At 34.8% G+C, this 14,227-nt stretch overlaps 1 protein-coding gene across 8 annotated transcripts in view; it reads left to right on the top strand.

Annotated features, from left to right (window-relative positions):
* ccdc9 (coiled-coil domain containing 9) overlaps nt 1–6,903 on the top strand; it is a 30,048-nt gene extending 23,145 nt beyond the window's left edge. For 7 of the 8 annotated variants that reach the window (XM_087282938.2, XM_087282937.2, XM_087282934.2 and 4 more), the window contains one exon: nt 5,660–6,902. In XM_087282938.2, coding sequence (XP_087139064.1) covers nt 5,660–5,664 — 5 coding nt within the window. In that variant the 3' untranslated portion in view covers nt 5,665–6,902. Of the gene's footprint in view, nt 1–5,659 lie in introns of all 8 variants that reach the window. The other variant, NM_001075106.2, reaches the window with a different exon arrangement.
* Nucleotides 6,904–14,227: the final 7,324 nt, after the last annotated feature.

Genomic DNA, 14,227 nt, shown 5'->3' with positions numbered 1-14,227 from the left:
CATGATGTGATTTTGCAGATCAGAGTTCACCAAGCTTGAACTTTCGAACGCAGTGACATGCGAAACTTGTCGCACAAGCTTGCATTTCAGGTCTGCTGCATTCGCTTGCGTATGAATGGAAGTCTATGGGGTGAAAAGTCCTGTGTGAGCACGGCTTTACCAGCAGGGTTCAAACAAGCCTGAATGACTCATTTAGTATTGATCAGGTGTGCTTAATTAGGGTTAAAAAAAGCTAAACTGTGCAGAGCGCTAAAGTGTAGATAGGATAAACGGCCGGCTGAACATGTGATATGCACATCAATATAGCAGTGTTTGTTATACAGGCACTGCATAACAATAATTAATATTTTTACAGAACTGTGACAGTTGGTGTCAGGGTTAGGGGAGGGGTAGACATTAAAAAATACAATTTATTGGTTAATATAACAGATAACATAAATAATACTCTGTACAACTACTGCTTTTATGTTACTGTGATGGTTGGGGTAGTCGTTAATAAAATTCAATTAATGGGAAATTTAATAAATAATTTAAATAATTTTTGTTAACTTCCGGCCGTAACCATATCTGATCTAGCAACAAACCTGCAGTGCTGTGGCCCTCCAGGAACTGAGTTTGACACCTGTGGTTTAAGGTATGAATATGATCCAACCTCAATCCTACACATTTGCAGAAAGCCCTGCGCCTTTTGACTTAGCAGGATGTCATAGTTTGAGTTGCATACCCATGGCACCTGCAGTAACCATCAGCCTCGCTCTACAATGAACCACCACTAGCCAACTGTCAACTAAGTCCCAGCTTCACCACTGAGCCAAGTTTTTTTATGGATAAAAGAAAACACTTTGCCGTGTTTGGCTGTTCTGCATTTGCCTATATTAACTAGTCTACCGTTATAATTTAAATGTGTACTATACACATTTCACAACTGTGTTGCTCTCAAATTACGTGTCCACATTTGAAATAAAGCAATAAATGCAATGTGCGAACGGTCCCTTAGGGCTTCAGCAAGAGTTTGTCAGTAGTGGTTCTTCAGAAAGCACAGATGATTGTTGCATGACCAACACCATGCCAGTGAAGTGCAAGCATTTCTGTCTATTATAGGGTAAAGAAAAGGGCAGTGTGAAGCAAACTACACCTAATAAAAAAACAATATTGTGTTTAGTGTTTAACTAAACCCCAAACCATGCAGACCAAAACATAATTATATAATAATCCCTGGTTCATTAGTGTTCTCAGTGCCATTTTTCAGACCAAACGGTCCACTTGTTTGGTTCACACCAAGGTTTGTATTTCAGTGTTGACACTTATTCCAATAAATAAGTTCATTTTAATCCAACCAAACCAGATAAGTGTGAATACAGACCTAAAGCCATTCTTTATTCATATGAACTGCAAATTTAACACTGCGTTAATCATGGTTTTGAAAACATGCGGATATCAGGAAAACTCAAAAAACAAAAACTTAATAATCATTGAAATATGAAAGCATCTAGTTCTAGGGTTCTGTTCTATATAGTCGCTTTACTAATAATAAATTATTTGATCAAAAGGAATGGAAACCCAGAATCAAACTTGATTTCTAGGTTTATGAACTAGCAAAGTAAACAAAAAAATAAAAAATTAACAAAAGCTCAAATACAAATGTATATCATGCACAAAATGACTTTCCATATAAAAATCTAACCAGAAATGTAATTGGTGGCCTTTATCCTGTAATTTCTAAAGTCTGAAATTTGTCACCTTTAATTTTCTTTAAATCTGTGGTCACATTCACTGTTGTTCAGTGAATTTGTGCAGGCAAAATATTCAATATTCAATAGAAATCCACACAATCTTCGCATGAAGGCGAAAGATTTCATAATGTGTTAAAGTTGGTTACACAAATTTGTGATGTTGACCAACAGATAGCTGCTTGATTTGAATGTAATCTGTGTGTGCGTTATGCTACATGCATCGCTACACTACCGACAATAGGATGTCTATAATGTTTGTATCTCTAGTGTGACCGCATCTGAGATTGTATACACTGTAGGAAATGATTTTTACTCATCATACAAGTTTTTGTAGTTTTTATTGTTGTCATTTGGCATGATGCTTGAATGGCAAATAAATGTTGTGATGCTTGTTCCGTCTGATTGGTTCCATTTCCCTTTTAGCCAGTTTGTAATTTGATTTACTCCTTACACCATCTCTACTCCAGACACAAGTGGCGAGACTTTAGGCAATAAATCATATTACAAACATTGCTTATGTCTACTTATGATGCAACAAATCTCCGATGCCACATTTAATTTTTGACTTATTGACACAAAGGAGAAGTGATATGCAACTGTCTATACAGCCTGAAGCTGTTGTGACTAGGCGTCCGTAGTCTGGAGTAGACACAGTGCTAGTGTTTTGTGAATGTTTGATGTCATATCCTCTCCAGTGCCACAGGCTCAACCTTGTCACTTAATCATTTGGACTCAATGACCTTGTCCACCTACTCCTCCTTATTGTCATTACATCATACCAGTTAATTGTGCGACTAACGACTCATTATCAACTAATGAGTGGATGTGGTTTCTGGCCAGTTCCCTCATTCAGATTTCCATTGCCCACATGCATTATAGAGATCACTAATGGCTCAATAACCAGATTCTTCTATTTCCTTTAATTCAATTTCTATGCTACATTTAGCCTGTTTAACAGGAGGAAATGTCCAGGAAAACATTTTTTATTGCAAAAAAAATATATGGGGAAGTTGCAGATGACTTTTGCATTAGAGATGTAATAAAACCACCTCACTAAGCAGTCAATGAGTCAAAATACAGGGTCTAAATTCAAGTTCAAGTTACCAAAATCACATTCCTGTATGTTGTTCTGGATAAAATAATCTTTAATAGCAGCATGTTAATTTTTTTATACATAAAAGCCTGTATTTGACCACAGAAATGCACCAATTCAACAGTGCTTATTTCTAAAGAGGAATGCAAGGTAGTCACCACATTTTTGTGTTTTTGTTGGGGGAGGGTTTTGCCTATTTTTACATCGTCTGTGGCTCAATGACATTTTAAGAGAGTAATCGAAGTCAATCATAGTTGCTTCAGACTTTAATTTCTATAACAACTATGACAAAGCATTCCAACTGAAATTAAATATTATGATGGGGATAGTGTTTATTTTGTTGCTCCTGCTTTTATCTTTCACTCGCAGCAAACTAATGGTTAGGGGCACAGCTAAGTATATTCAAAGTCCCTTTCAGGCAAGTTATTTCACTCGGCGGCCATCTGTTTGCCAAGCTTACGATTAAATTACATATTTGGAATCGCCTATAAAATTCAACATTAACAGTCTCATAAGTTTAGTTTCTAAACGTTCAAATCAAAAATCTGTATTTTTCAGATTGCCTATGCTAATGCACATGCGCATTCGAAAGGAACGAAATCACGACACCAACTGCATTTAATGCTGTTCTACACATTATCATCCTCTAATTAATGCTTCGTCAGATCACGCTGGTCTTCTAAAGTAATTCACAATTTGGTCTTGATGGCGAATCTCCTCCAGAATTAACAGCGACTCTTAGGTTACATGTTTGAGCGTTTGAGTAGCTGCTGTCATGTGATGTTTGTTTCACTGGATCGACTGTACCGCACGTTCGTTTCATACAGATTACAAAACCAAAAAACTTTTTGTTTTCAAGTGCACTTGGTTCATTTAAAAGTACAGATTTCAAGCTTTATCTGCATATATTTCTTATGTCTATGAAGCAAGTATTCATTGATATTCCAGTATGTTCCAGTTGTTGACCACATACTGTCATAAAAGCACATGTCTGTAATGAGCTTCTGCCCTGGAGAATCGTCAGTCTATAGCGATTGATGATTGGCTCCTGTACTCATAGATGGGGCTTCATTCGCCATATTGACCGGTACACTTTTCTCCATTCAAACTATATGCGTGACATGTCTTGTGTACTCTATAGTCTTTGATACATTTCCCCCATGCCGTCAATCTGACATCATCAGTCAATGAATGCTATCCCGGAATGGAAGCAAATAGTTCGATTTTGATTAAAGATTACCAAAGCATGCTTTTTATGGCAAGGTACGCCTGGCATCCACACTACTCTGGCAGATTCAACCTTCAAACACAAAGCATTCTGATAATACTAAAGGCCCTGTTTTAGTTTGTAATCCTTTTCAGTATAGCTGGACTAAAAAGCAGACTTTTGAAAACGGAGGTGGGAATATCCACAGTCGCTCTTTGATTGGTCTTCTGGGCTATTGCATATCGTATCCTGATTTGTCAAACGCCTCTCATGACCATTATACAAACAGTAAACTGCAAAAATGGAAGCCGGCAAAATAAGCCCAGTAAGTGTAAATGGTCATTGTTCTGAAAATGAGTATAAAGTGCAGTCTGGATGAGGAGCATTTTCATTCTTAAACACCATTTTAGACCTGGATTCCACCTGAATTAAGTTTCATTCAGTTGTCGTCCAGTCAATTTCTTTTTCTATTAATTCAGGCCTGAAAAAGTTAATAACTTTCTTCAAAAAAATTCAAGTGCGTGTGAATGGTTTTGTATCATGCGTTTTAGGCTATAAAGTGTGGACAGAGATGTGTTTCTTAATCTAAAATAAAATAAAAGCATCAGTCTGAAAGCGTCTTAGAGCATTTTCATTCTTAACAGTGTAAACAGCATATTATTAACCCAGTTGCAACTGAATTTAGTTTCATCTACTTGTCATCTAGTAGACAAAATTGCAATAAAGGTGCAGTAGGTGATCTGCCAAAATGCTAATCCTTAGCATAATATCTTTGAAACACCGTCTCTCCCCTGCCTTTCAAAGGCACGACTCCTGAAATTACAAACGCGCACCTTAAAGATGACCGTAGACAACCCACTAGATCATGTCATTCGCCAGTTAGAAAACTTTATAGTACTTTTAAAATATTGCAAACTATTATATCAAGCATGTTTTCAGTTGTGTGGCAAGCAAAAGTTGTTATAATGTGCAATATTTTAAGCATGCAAGGATCGCTGGTATCACCGTCACGTGCTTTGTCTTAAAGCAACTACTGTATGCTTATTGGTTTGCCGGTGGGCTGCAGGTGTTACACTTACTACAAAGCCATACTTGCATGTAATTTCAGACAGAATATTCAAAGTAGCATGGTAAACAATAAAAGGAGCACGTCACATGTTGTCATCTGTTAAAAAATTAACCAATGTGAATATAAAGCCAACTTAGTAAAGCAGGCTGGGCAAAAAAGCGCTGTTTTACTTATGTTATTAAACAAAATAAAAATCTACATTATAGATGCTGTAAAAGGGAGCTTATGAAACTGAAAATATTCACATCAGTCTTTCACCGGAAGATTTCAGTGGCTCAACAACACTTCTGGCTTATAACCCATTGAAATAACAACAGAATCTACATCAGTTTTGCATGACTAAAATAGTAACATAGCATTACTGTACCTGTCTAAAAGAAAAAGAAATTTGATCAAAACAGGAATCTTTCTCGCTCATCTACTTGGGATCCAATTGTCCAAACACATCCCATTACCAGATCTAAACAAGGCCATAAGCTACTAAGCATTTTGACTCTATCCATGTTTCCATGTTAATAATAATTTCTTAATTCTGACTGATTTATATATGTCAACAGGCTGAGGACTTAATGCGCAGACCAGAAGCGGAGAAAAGTGGAGACATCAGGTGTAATGGACGGCTGTTGACTGTAAATTAAAGGTTCGAGGGGAGTCCTTGGATCCTTGCCATCGCTTCATCCAAACTACTCAGTGTATTATTTAATTATTCCTCATTGGTTGGGACAGTGCTGTTGTCTAGCTATGCTGCTGCTGCTCTTTTCTCACGTTTACACTGGGATTAAGTAAAGCATGTTAAACTCAAGCCACAAAATTAGGTTTTTATGACGGAGCAATGCAAGTTCCTGTTCCCCAATGTTGTTTGAAACAACGTTTGGCGCATCATAAACATGATATCTGAGCTCAGATTTATATTTTAATGTCAAAAGGCAATATATGAAGTTGTATTTATTGCTGAGAGTGGGATGCTTCACTTTTTTGCAGTCCCGTCATAAACTAGGGCATTACTTTTTTTTTTTTTAACTAAAGAATTCTCACATTACATTTTAATATTATATTCATGAGAATGAACTCCAAATTTTTAAGTTTAGCTTAGTCAATTGATGCCCTAGAAATAATGTGCACACTGACCAAAGATTATAAAATCATGGCAAAATTATGAGTTTGAATGAGAATGATGAAATGACTTGGGTGACAGATCATGCATACAATCAAGTCCAATTTTAGTTTTGACCTTTTATTTGTTGTTGCATCATGTTTAAGTACTGCATTTATCACAAGTGTATTTGTGTGTTCCTGATTTTGAATGGATGGAGCTGGAGCTTGATAACATGCAATATGTTTATGTCTTTTAAACTGACAGACATTCCAATGTGTTGTGCGAGTGTTTGTTTCTTTTTTTGTGTGTGTGCATTGAATTTCCCTTTTATTTTCCAGTTGAGCTCACGGAGCAGAAAGAATCATGACATTTGTGATTGTATCGTACCTGCTGCACCTCCCTGCAGATGAAATGTCTTCCTGTTTGGGGTTAGAAAGAACTTCTATATTATATAATTTGGTTTGCCGCTTGTAGGAGGTTTGGTTTGGCTTTTGAGAAGTGCACGTAGCATGATACTAAAGTATTGATTTTCCTCCAAAGTATCCTCCTAAGATTTCAGGCATTTGTTTTTTTAAGCTTACTGGACATAATTTGTTGTTGCTTTAATCACTGTGTTATGTATGATGTGTGAAAAGTAAGTAAGCAGTGTAACTTTATCTGTATTTAGTAAGCTGTCATATCAAATAAATGACATACTTGCCTTACTTATAATTGTTTTTTGTCTTAAGACCAATACTTTTTTCATATTACATCTCAGCAAGTTTATTTGATCATTTTAAGTTTTCTTTTTCCAATAAAATAAATCACATTTTGATAACACTTAATAGAATTTAACAAGTTAAATAAGTTTAGATTTTAATGTGTTGGATAATGCATTTGATAACATGAGCTAGCAATGAGCAATATATCTTTGCAGCTTTTGTTAGTCTTTGATGTAGTGAATGTGTTACGATGTTTAATTTTATTTATATTGAATTAGGCAATATAGACCAGGGGTTCTCAAACTTTTTAGCCCGCAACTTCTAAAATTACAACACCAGTGAATCGCGACCCCCTCTATCCTCTGAGGTGGTTATAAGCATACAAATGTTGCACACAATGGTGCACATACACTTATAGGAACTGTATAAACAAGCTTACTGACGACACAAAAAAGTGCAGCAGTCTATTTTTTATAATCATTATTCATTTGTTTAATTTAATATTTATCTCACTTAATGAGAATAATGAGCACAATGTTTATAGCACAAGACTATAACTATAAGACTATAACTTTTTTGTTTAATTTTGGAGACTTGGAGCAACTTAGAGGTCGTCCTCCATGTTCAGTCGTGGCTTTTTTAATGTATGTGAATGCCATTAAAGTTTAACATTGTACCGTAAAATCAATCTGCTGCAACTAACGTTAATGCTGTGATGTTAATCTAGCATAATAACCTCAGGGGTTGCAATCCAATGGAAAGTAAAGTGTAAGGCTGATGATTTTTTTTTGCATATTTTTTTTATGTAACTATTAAATAATAGGTATATATTAAATGTTTTGTTAGTTAAAAATAATTAGCCTTAGTTTTTATATTCTGCAGGTTATGGATAAAATATGATAGTTTTAATAGTGTAATAAAATATATGAGACTTTTGGAAATGCTCAAACACATAACTATAAATAGGTGGAAGGGGGGTATATATGGCTATAAAGTTTGTAAAACAACTTTAAACAAATTTGTATTAAATATGTAGCCTACAGAAAAACATCCCCTCTGTGGTTAAATTAAACTAAATTCAGAAACAAAGGCACAAACATTTCATGAGATATATATTTATATACCTTTAAAGTAAGGTACAATATGGCCACATGTAAATTTTGCTTAAGTGAAAACTGAATGGTTACAAAGATCAATTTGTAAGTACACTACAAAGATAGTCACTTCGTGGGACCATTAATCACTTTTCTTAACAGAAACAGCGGTCTTGTTATATAATATTCCCTTATGACGTTTTATCTGAACAAGACATTTGCAAATCCTAATTTCTGCAAAGAGCCTTTGCATAATTACAAAAAAAATGATAAGAGCTGAATCAGTGGTGAAGCAGATTGAACTCCGCCCTGTGTTCTCTTAAAACTAGTGTGCATATATGAGGAATGAGAGAGGCAGTGGTGGTGCAGAGGACGCTCCGTCATCCCCTCAAGAGAAGTGCGGGAGAGAGTCAGTCACCTGATTCAGCGGATTCACAGCACACCTCAGTCAGAGCCTCCGAGAAACAAACACTGACCACTGGAATAACCTAGAGCATCCGTCACCTCAAAAATGAGAGGAAACAACCCCGCCAGGTCGAACGGAGGAGCGGAGCGGAGACCGAGTTATCCCGGAGACCAGCGGGTAAAGCACGCCAACAGAGCCACGAAGATCTGGGTGAAAGTGGCCATGGGGATCGCTTACTTTCTGTGCGTTTCCGTCGCAGCTTTCGTCTTGGCTATTTACTATGTGTTCTTCTGGGAACCGGAGACTAACATGAAAAACACGACGAAGACGAACTGCTCGTGTCGGGTAGTTTAACGTTACCTGAACAGAGAGGAGCGACGATGGAGTCTCTCAGATGGAAATGACGGGAGCTGTGAGCGCTGTTTCTAATGCACTATGCAAACTGTCCCATCACGGCACAATCAGTGCGGATGCCCTTCCTCAACACTGACTCTGCTTATTTAAAATGGACGGCTGAAATTTCTTAGGCTATATATTATATTATATTATATTATATTATATTATATTATATTATATTATGATTTATTTTTCCTATGGCACCTTCTGTTTAATGGCAATAATGAAGAATTATTTTTGTGTTGATATTATTATGGAATAAAATAACGACAGTGTCTTTTGGGCACAGTTTCATAAAAAAGAGGTTTTGTTCACTGCATCAGCCTGCACATTTTACAATGATTTCCTTAATTGTACTGTACTTTTTTTTTTTTTTTTGAGAAAAAGTGAGGGTTATCATGCTGTAGTAAAGTCATATTAACTAAGTTGCCTTAACGTGCAGTATTAATGTTTAAAGATATATATATTATTTTACATAAACAGCACAGTTATATTGTAAAATGTTTTATCAAGCTTTAACCCACATATGAAAAGTTCCAACAGTGTATTTAGAGGTTTACAGTGAAAAATTACAAAATATAGACTAGGTACCTTTTAAACTATTATTTAAAAAAAAAAGTATGCAAGAGCATTCCAAGAATGTTGACATGGTGTTTGAATAAATATAATTTAATTATTACACTGAATAAAGGAATAATATACTGGTTATTTTTTGCAACATAAATTTCATGCATTTTATTTGTTAAATAAGCAATGCAATGCAGGGTTAAATGGAAAATGCTGATGAAATACATGTAAGAAGAATAAAACAGACAATTCATTAATCTTAATACAGCACATTGTGTCCTGTTTTTAGCATGCAATGTTTAATTTTTTCCTACTTTTAGATAATTTGTCATGTGATCTATGATACATTTACATAATTTATTTTTAAGGCCCGTAGCCAACCTATTGAAAGGGACTGTTCTTTTTTTTCAAAACTTTGAGCTTATTGCAGTTATTCTCCTCAATTTCTATCAAATATAGCATTTTAGTGACATTTTAAGCATTAAACTTTGCTGCATTACTTGACGGATTCTGATCATAACCACACTTTTTGTTGCAAAAAAAATATTTCCTACAATTTGGTCAAAGTGCTTACCGTACTGTTTTACCAAGTGTTTTTTTAGAAATGTGCGTTTAAAATCTAATTTATTACATTTTGATTAATAATGTTATGATATTAGATTTTTAAATAAATTAATGTGAATAAAGAAATGTGAAAAAATATGTATTACAAGTTTATTATCATGCATCATTAAAAGAAAACAATTAGGAATCTGTTAGAAGTGATTAAAAACCAACAACAACAAAAAACATTAAAAACTGTAGCCTGTAGGTAAATAGCAAACTGGCCAGCTCATTTCCTTAGTCAGAATTTATAAATTTGAATAATTAAAAAATAACTTTGTTTTAAAGCCTTCTTCTATGTGTTATTTTCACAATTTATAATTACATACTGTCAAAAATGGGACAAATTAGCTCATATATATATATATATATATATATATATATATATATATATATATATATATATATATATATATATATATATATAGCGGCCAAATTCTGGACTTTGACAGTGGGGCGTACGTTTTTCAAACCACCTGAACCCCGCCTGGCTACGGGCCTGTTTTTATCATTTAATTTCTGTTATTTTACTTCATCCAAAAGAGAATGCATATATTTAAATATATAGTTTTAGTGTGGGATATCAGTGTCAGTATTTATAACCTCAGACAATGTCTAAATAAAGAAAAATCACTAGCCTAACCAAGATGTTTGCTGACTGCACTACAAAACAAAAATTAATCCCAATACTATTATTTTACTTGCCATTTTTTATTATTATTGAAAAACTGAACATTAACTTGTCTAAAATGTCTTTTTAAACATACATAATCTGTCAACTGTCAGATTTAATACAACACTACATGCATGTAATGTATGCACTCATTACACATGACGCATGCCATAATCATAAAAGATTCATGACTACCATTTGTATGATGAGTGCTAAATACATCTGAGCTTTCTGTAATGCATATGATCATTACGCTCTGATTCTGCTAATTCAATCTGATAGGATGCGATGATGCCAGCCAGACTGTATTTTACAGCAAATCAGGAATGGATTTATCTTGATTGTGCCTCTGTCAGTGTCTCTATCGCCTCTGTGTGTGTTTGCATGATGAGTGGACCTACTGGAGACACACAGCGTCTCTTCACTTGCTCAATAATTAAACTGAACTGAAGGTTGCCAGGACACATTTGTTCTCCCTCTGTTCATACTTCCAGAGGTATTGTGAACTTACAAGGTTCCCCAGTGAGAGGAAGATAAATAAAGACTTGTAAAATGGGACAGATGTCACACTACTTGCACACCTGCCAGCTGCAGCAAACTAAAATTGACCACGTTTACAATTTTCTCATTAATATCAGTATGAAAAAAAGTCTGTATGTACTACTACAGATATTATGGTATTTTGATACATATGCAAGGATTATTTTTCCTCCTTGCTGTTATATATTCAGAAATGCAATCTGTTATGTCCCCTATCAGTTATTTTGAATTGTAGTGTAATCAGCCCATTAATTATGTTCATGTTTCTAATAGCACAGAGGAACATGGGGAACTGAAAAATAGAGTTAACAAAACTCTTTAGAGGAAAGCGTTTAATGTTTGTTTAAGGATTAAAATGTATGTTTCTTTATTTTCAGTAGTTTCCATAGTCTTTTCTTAGACTTTTCAAGAAGAAAAATCACACAGAATTGAATTTCTAAGAGTGTGCAAATATATTATTGTACCCTCATTAATGTGCACCTGAGAAATCTGCAGCAACATGACACTCAGTCTATATGAACAACTGATATGATAATGTTTCCTAATAAATATACTTAAATCTCAGCAAACACAGGATTTGATGGTTCTGAATGCAAAGGTTTGTCCAAATATGTAGTAGCAATTTTTATTATATATCTAAAACAAGTTTCCCCATACTGAAAGGGCATTCGCTGCAAAAAACCATTGCAGGCTCATTCTGAAAACGTACCTCTACATACATTTCTGGAGACTGCCAAATACATCTCAGGATTTAAGTTTTTTTATTTTATTTTTTTTTTTTTTTGCAGTTTTTGTTTTTACGAATCCACTAGAGGGCGCTGTGTATGCTTTTTGAGATCTCAAATTTCTCTCACGAGGGACATTCGCCCCTGCTGTTCTTTGTGAAATCCACCAGAGGCTGCTGTCGACTGACTGCTTGACTGACTAAATGACTGACTGACTGACCCACCCTCCCCCTTTCCTAAATCCAACTAATCGTATTTTAAAAAGCACCAATTGACCCGCCCACCCACTTTCCTAAACCCAACCGACAAATTTAAAAAGCACTTCAGAAAAAGAAAAGCCCTCATCTGATTTTTACCACATTCTCACCCTGTTATTTACTTATTTATTTAGTTTTTGGCATCTGTTTTTGTCTTACCTGCTTTCTGGATCCATTCTTCACCAGACTCGAACCCCGTTGTTGTGGTCATCTTCTCTCTGCGTTTCAAGTCCACCGACGTACAAGGCGAGCTAACTGGACAAACTGGTATCAGCCAGAAAATGTCTAAACGGAGGTAAGTGATCAGCTGGTAAGCATGAAAAAGAAACGGCATCATACCGCCCTAAAGGAATGCAGCGATACATACTTTTGGCTACATAATTCACGATCCCCAGAATTGTATATAGGGCTACGTTTTCGAATGAGCCTTTGTTGCAACCATTGTCCTACCAGATTGTCCTACATTCATAAATTAGGTAGCACATTTTGATGACGCAATATGCTACACATCAAATTTTGCTACTAGTGTAAACTCTAATGTGGAGTAGTGTGATATGAAGCTGTAGTATTGCCCTAACATACTTAATCCCTAACCCCTACCTCAAAACCATTTAAATACAGTGTTGGTAGCATAATCTGAGGGGTAGCATAAAATATCAGGACACCTTGAATAGTTGGTGGTTCATTCCGCTGTGGCAGCCCCTGATAAATAAGGGACTAAGGCTAAGCTGAAAGAAAATTAATCAATGAATGAATCCAATAAAAGTACTGGTGATTGTGCATATATGTCTCATTTTTCACACTCTTGACTACAGTCACGCAACATGTTTAATCTATTTTAGCTAAATTCTACATAATCTTCACATTTCTATTCTTGTGTCAATGCACATTTTGCCCCATGTGTTCATTTTCAAAGGATTGGCATTTGGTAGTTATCACAAGATCATCACAACCTGAACCCAATTTACGCACAAATTTCAATATGCAAACACTCATTAGGCATATGCTAATTGTTTATGGGCCAATCAGTGGAGAATGTTATTAAACGGCTACATGTGAGCAAAGATAATGCTAATAAGTTAGAGGGATCATAGTTGCACCTACACGTCAAGATTTTGTCAGTATTCGTGGTTATACCGTCACCTCAGTATTATAAGGTACATATCTGACATTTTTGTCAAAATTGAGTTATTCACATTCTTATTAAAATGACAACTTGTTTACATTATGTGATGTTTTTTTATAAGTCGTTTACATTTTAATATTTATTTAAAAAACAAAAAAGGTTTTATCTACAAAGTCAAACTCTAGTTTGGCTCTATTTAAGGTCCTTCTGCGAGCTAATCAGCATTTCGAATGCAAGCACGAGGGCCAATCGGAATCAGCTTTTTTGTCATCGTCAAATCAGAGTCTGCTAAATAATGCCACATCACATAAAATTAAAAAGAAACCTGAAACTAAAAAAAAGTGTATAATTGTGATAATTTAGAATCGTTTTTTTGACTTTGAGATGGAATGTTACAGTTTACATTGTTAAAAAAAGAAACAATAATTAAAAAAACATAAGTAATGTGTAATTACAAACTTTAATCTTGATTTATAAACATGTTTGTACGTGTGTGCAATTACTGTGTCGTTACATTGTAACGTAAATGTTTCTTTGTATATTTCAGGTACTGTTTTGTGTATTTACGTAAATATACACAATACACATCGAATGTAATTACAAACTATTATCTTGAATGTAATTACATTGCTATCATATTGTGATTACATCCCAGATAATGTTTATGAATGCGTTTCTTTGTACATTGCATGTACAGTGTGTATAGTTTATACTTAAATGTATACAGTACACGTGTAATATGTAGTTACAAATCCTTACATTATCCTGTATGTAATTACTGTCTCAATACATTCTAAATACTCTGTAGTTACATCCAAGATAATAAATATCAATGTAAATGTTACTTTGTATATTGCCTGCAGAGTATTTATTTATAGTAGTGTACATAAATATACACAGTATACATGTAATTACAAACTTTAATGTTGGGTGTAATTACT

The sequence above is a fragment of the Danio rerio genome, chromosome 15 (genome assembly GCF_052040795.2).
Source record: "Danio rerio strain M-AB ecotype USA chromosome 15, GRCz13ab, whole genome shotgun sequence".
NCBI classification, from domain to species: domain Eukaryota; kingdom Metazoa; phylum Chordata; class Actinopteri; order Cypriniformes; family Danionidae; genus Danio; species Danio rerio.
Note: the sequence above shows the minus strand (reverse complement) of the source record. Positions and strands in the feature narration are given on the sequence as shown.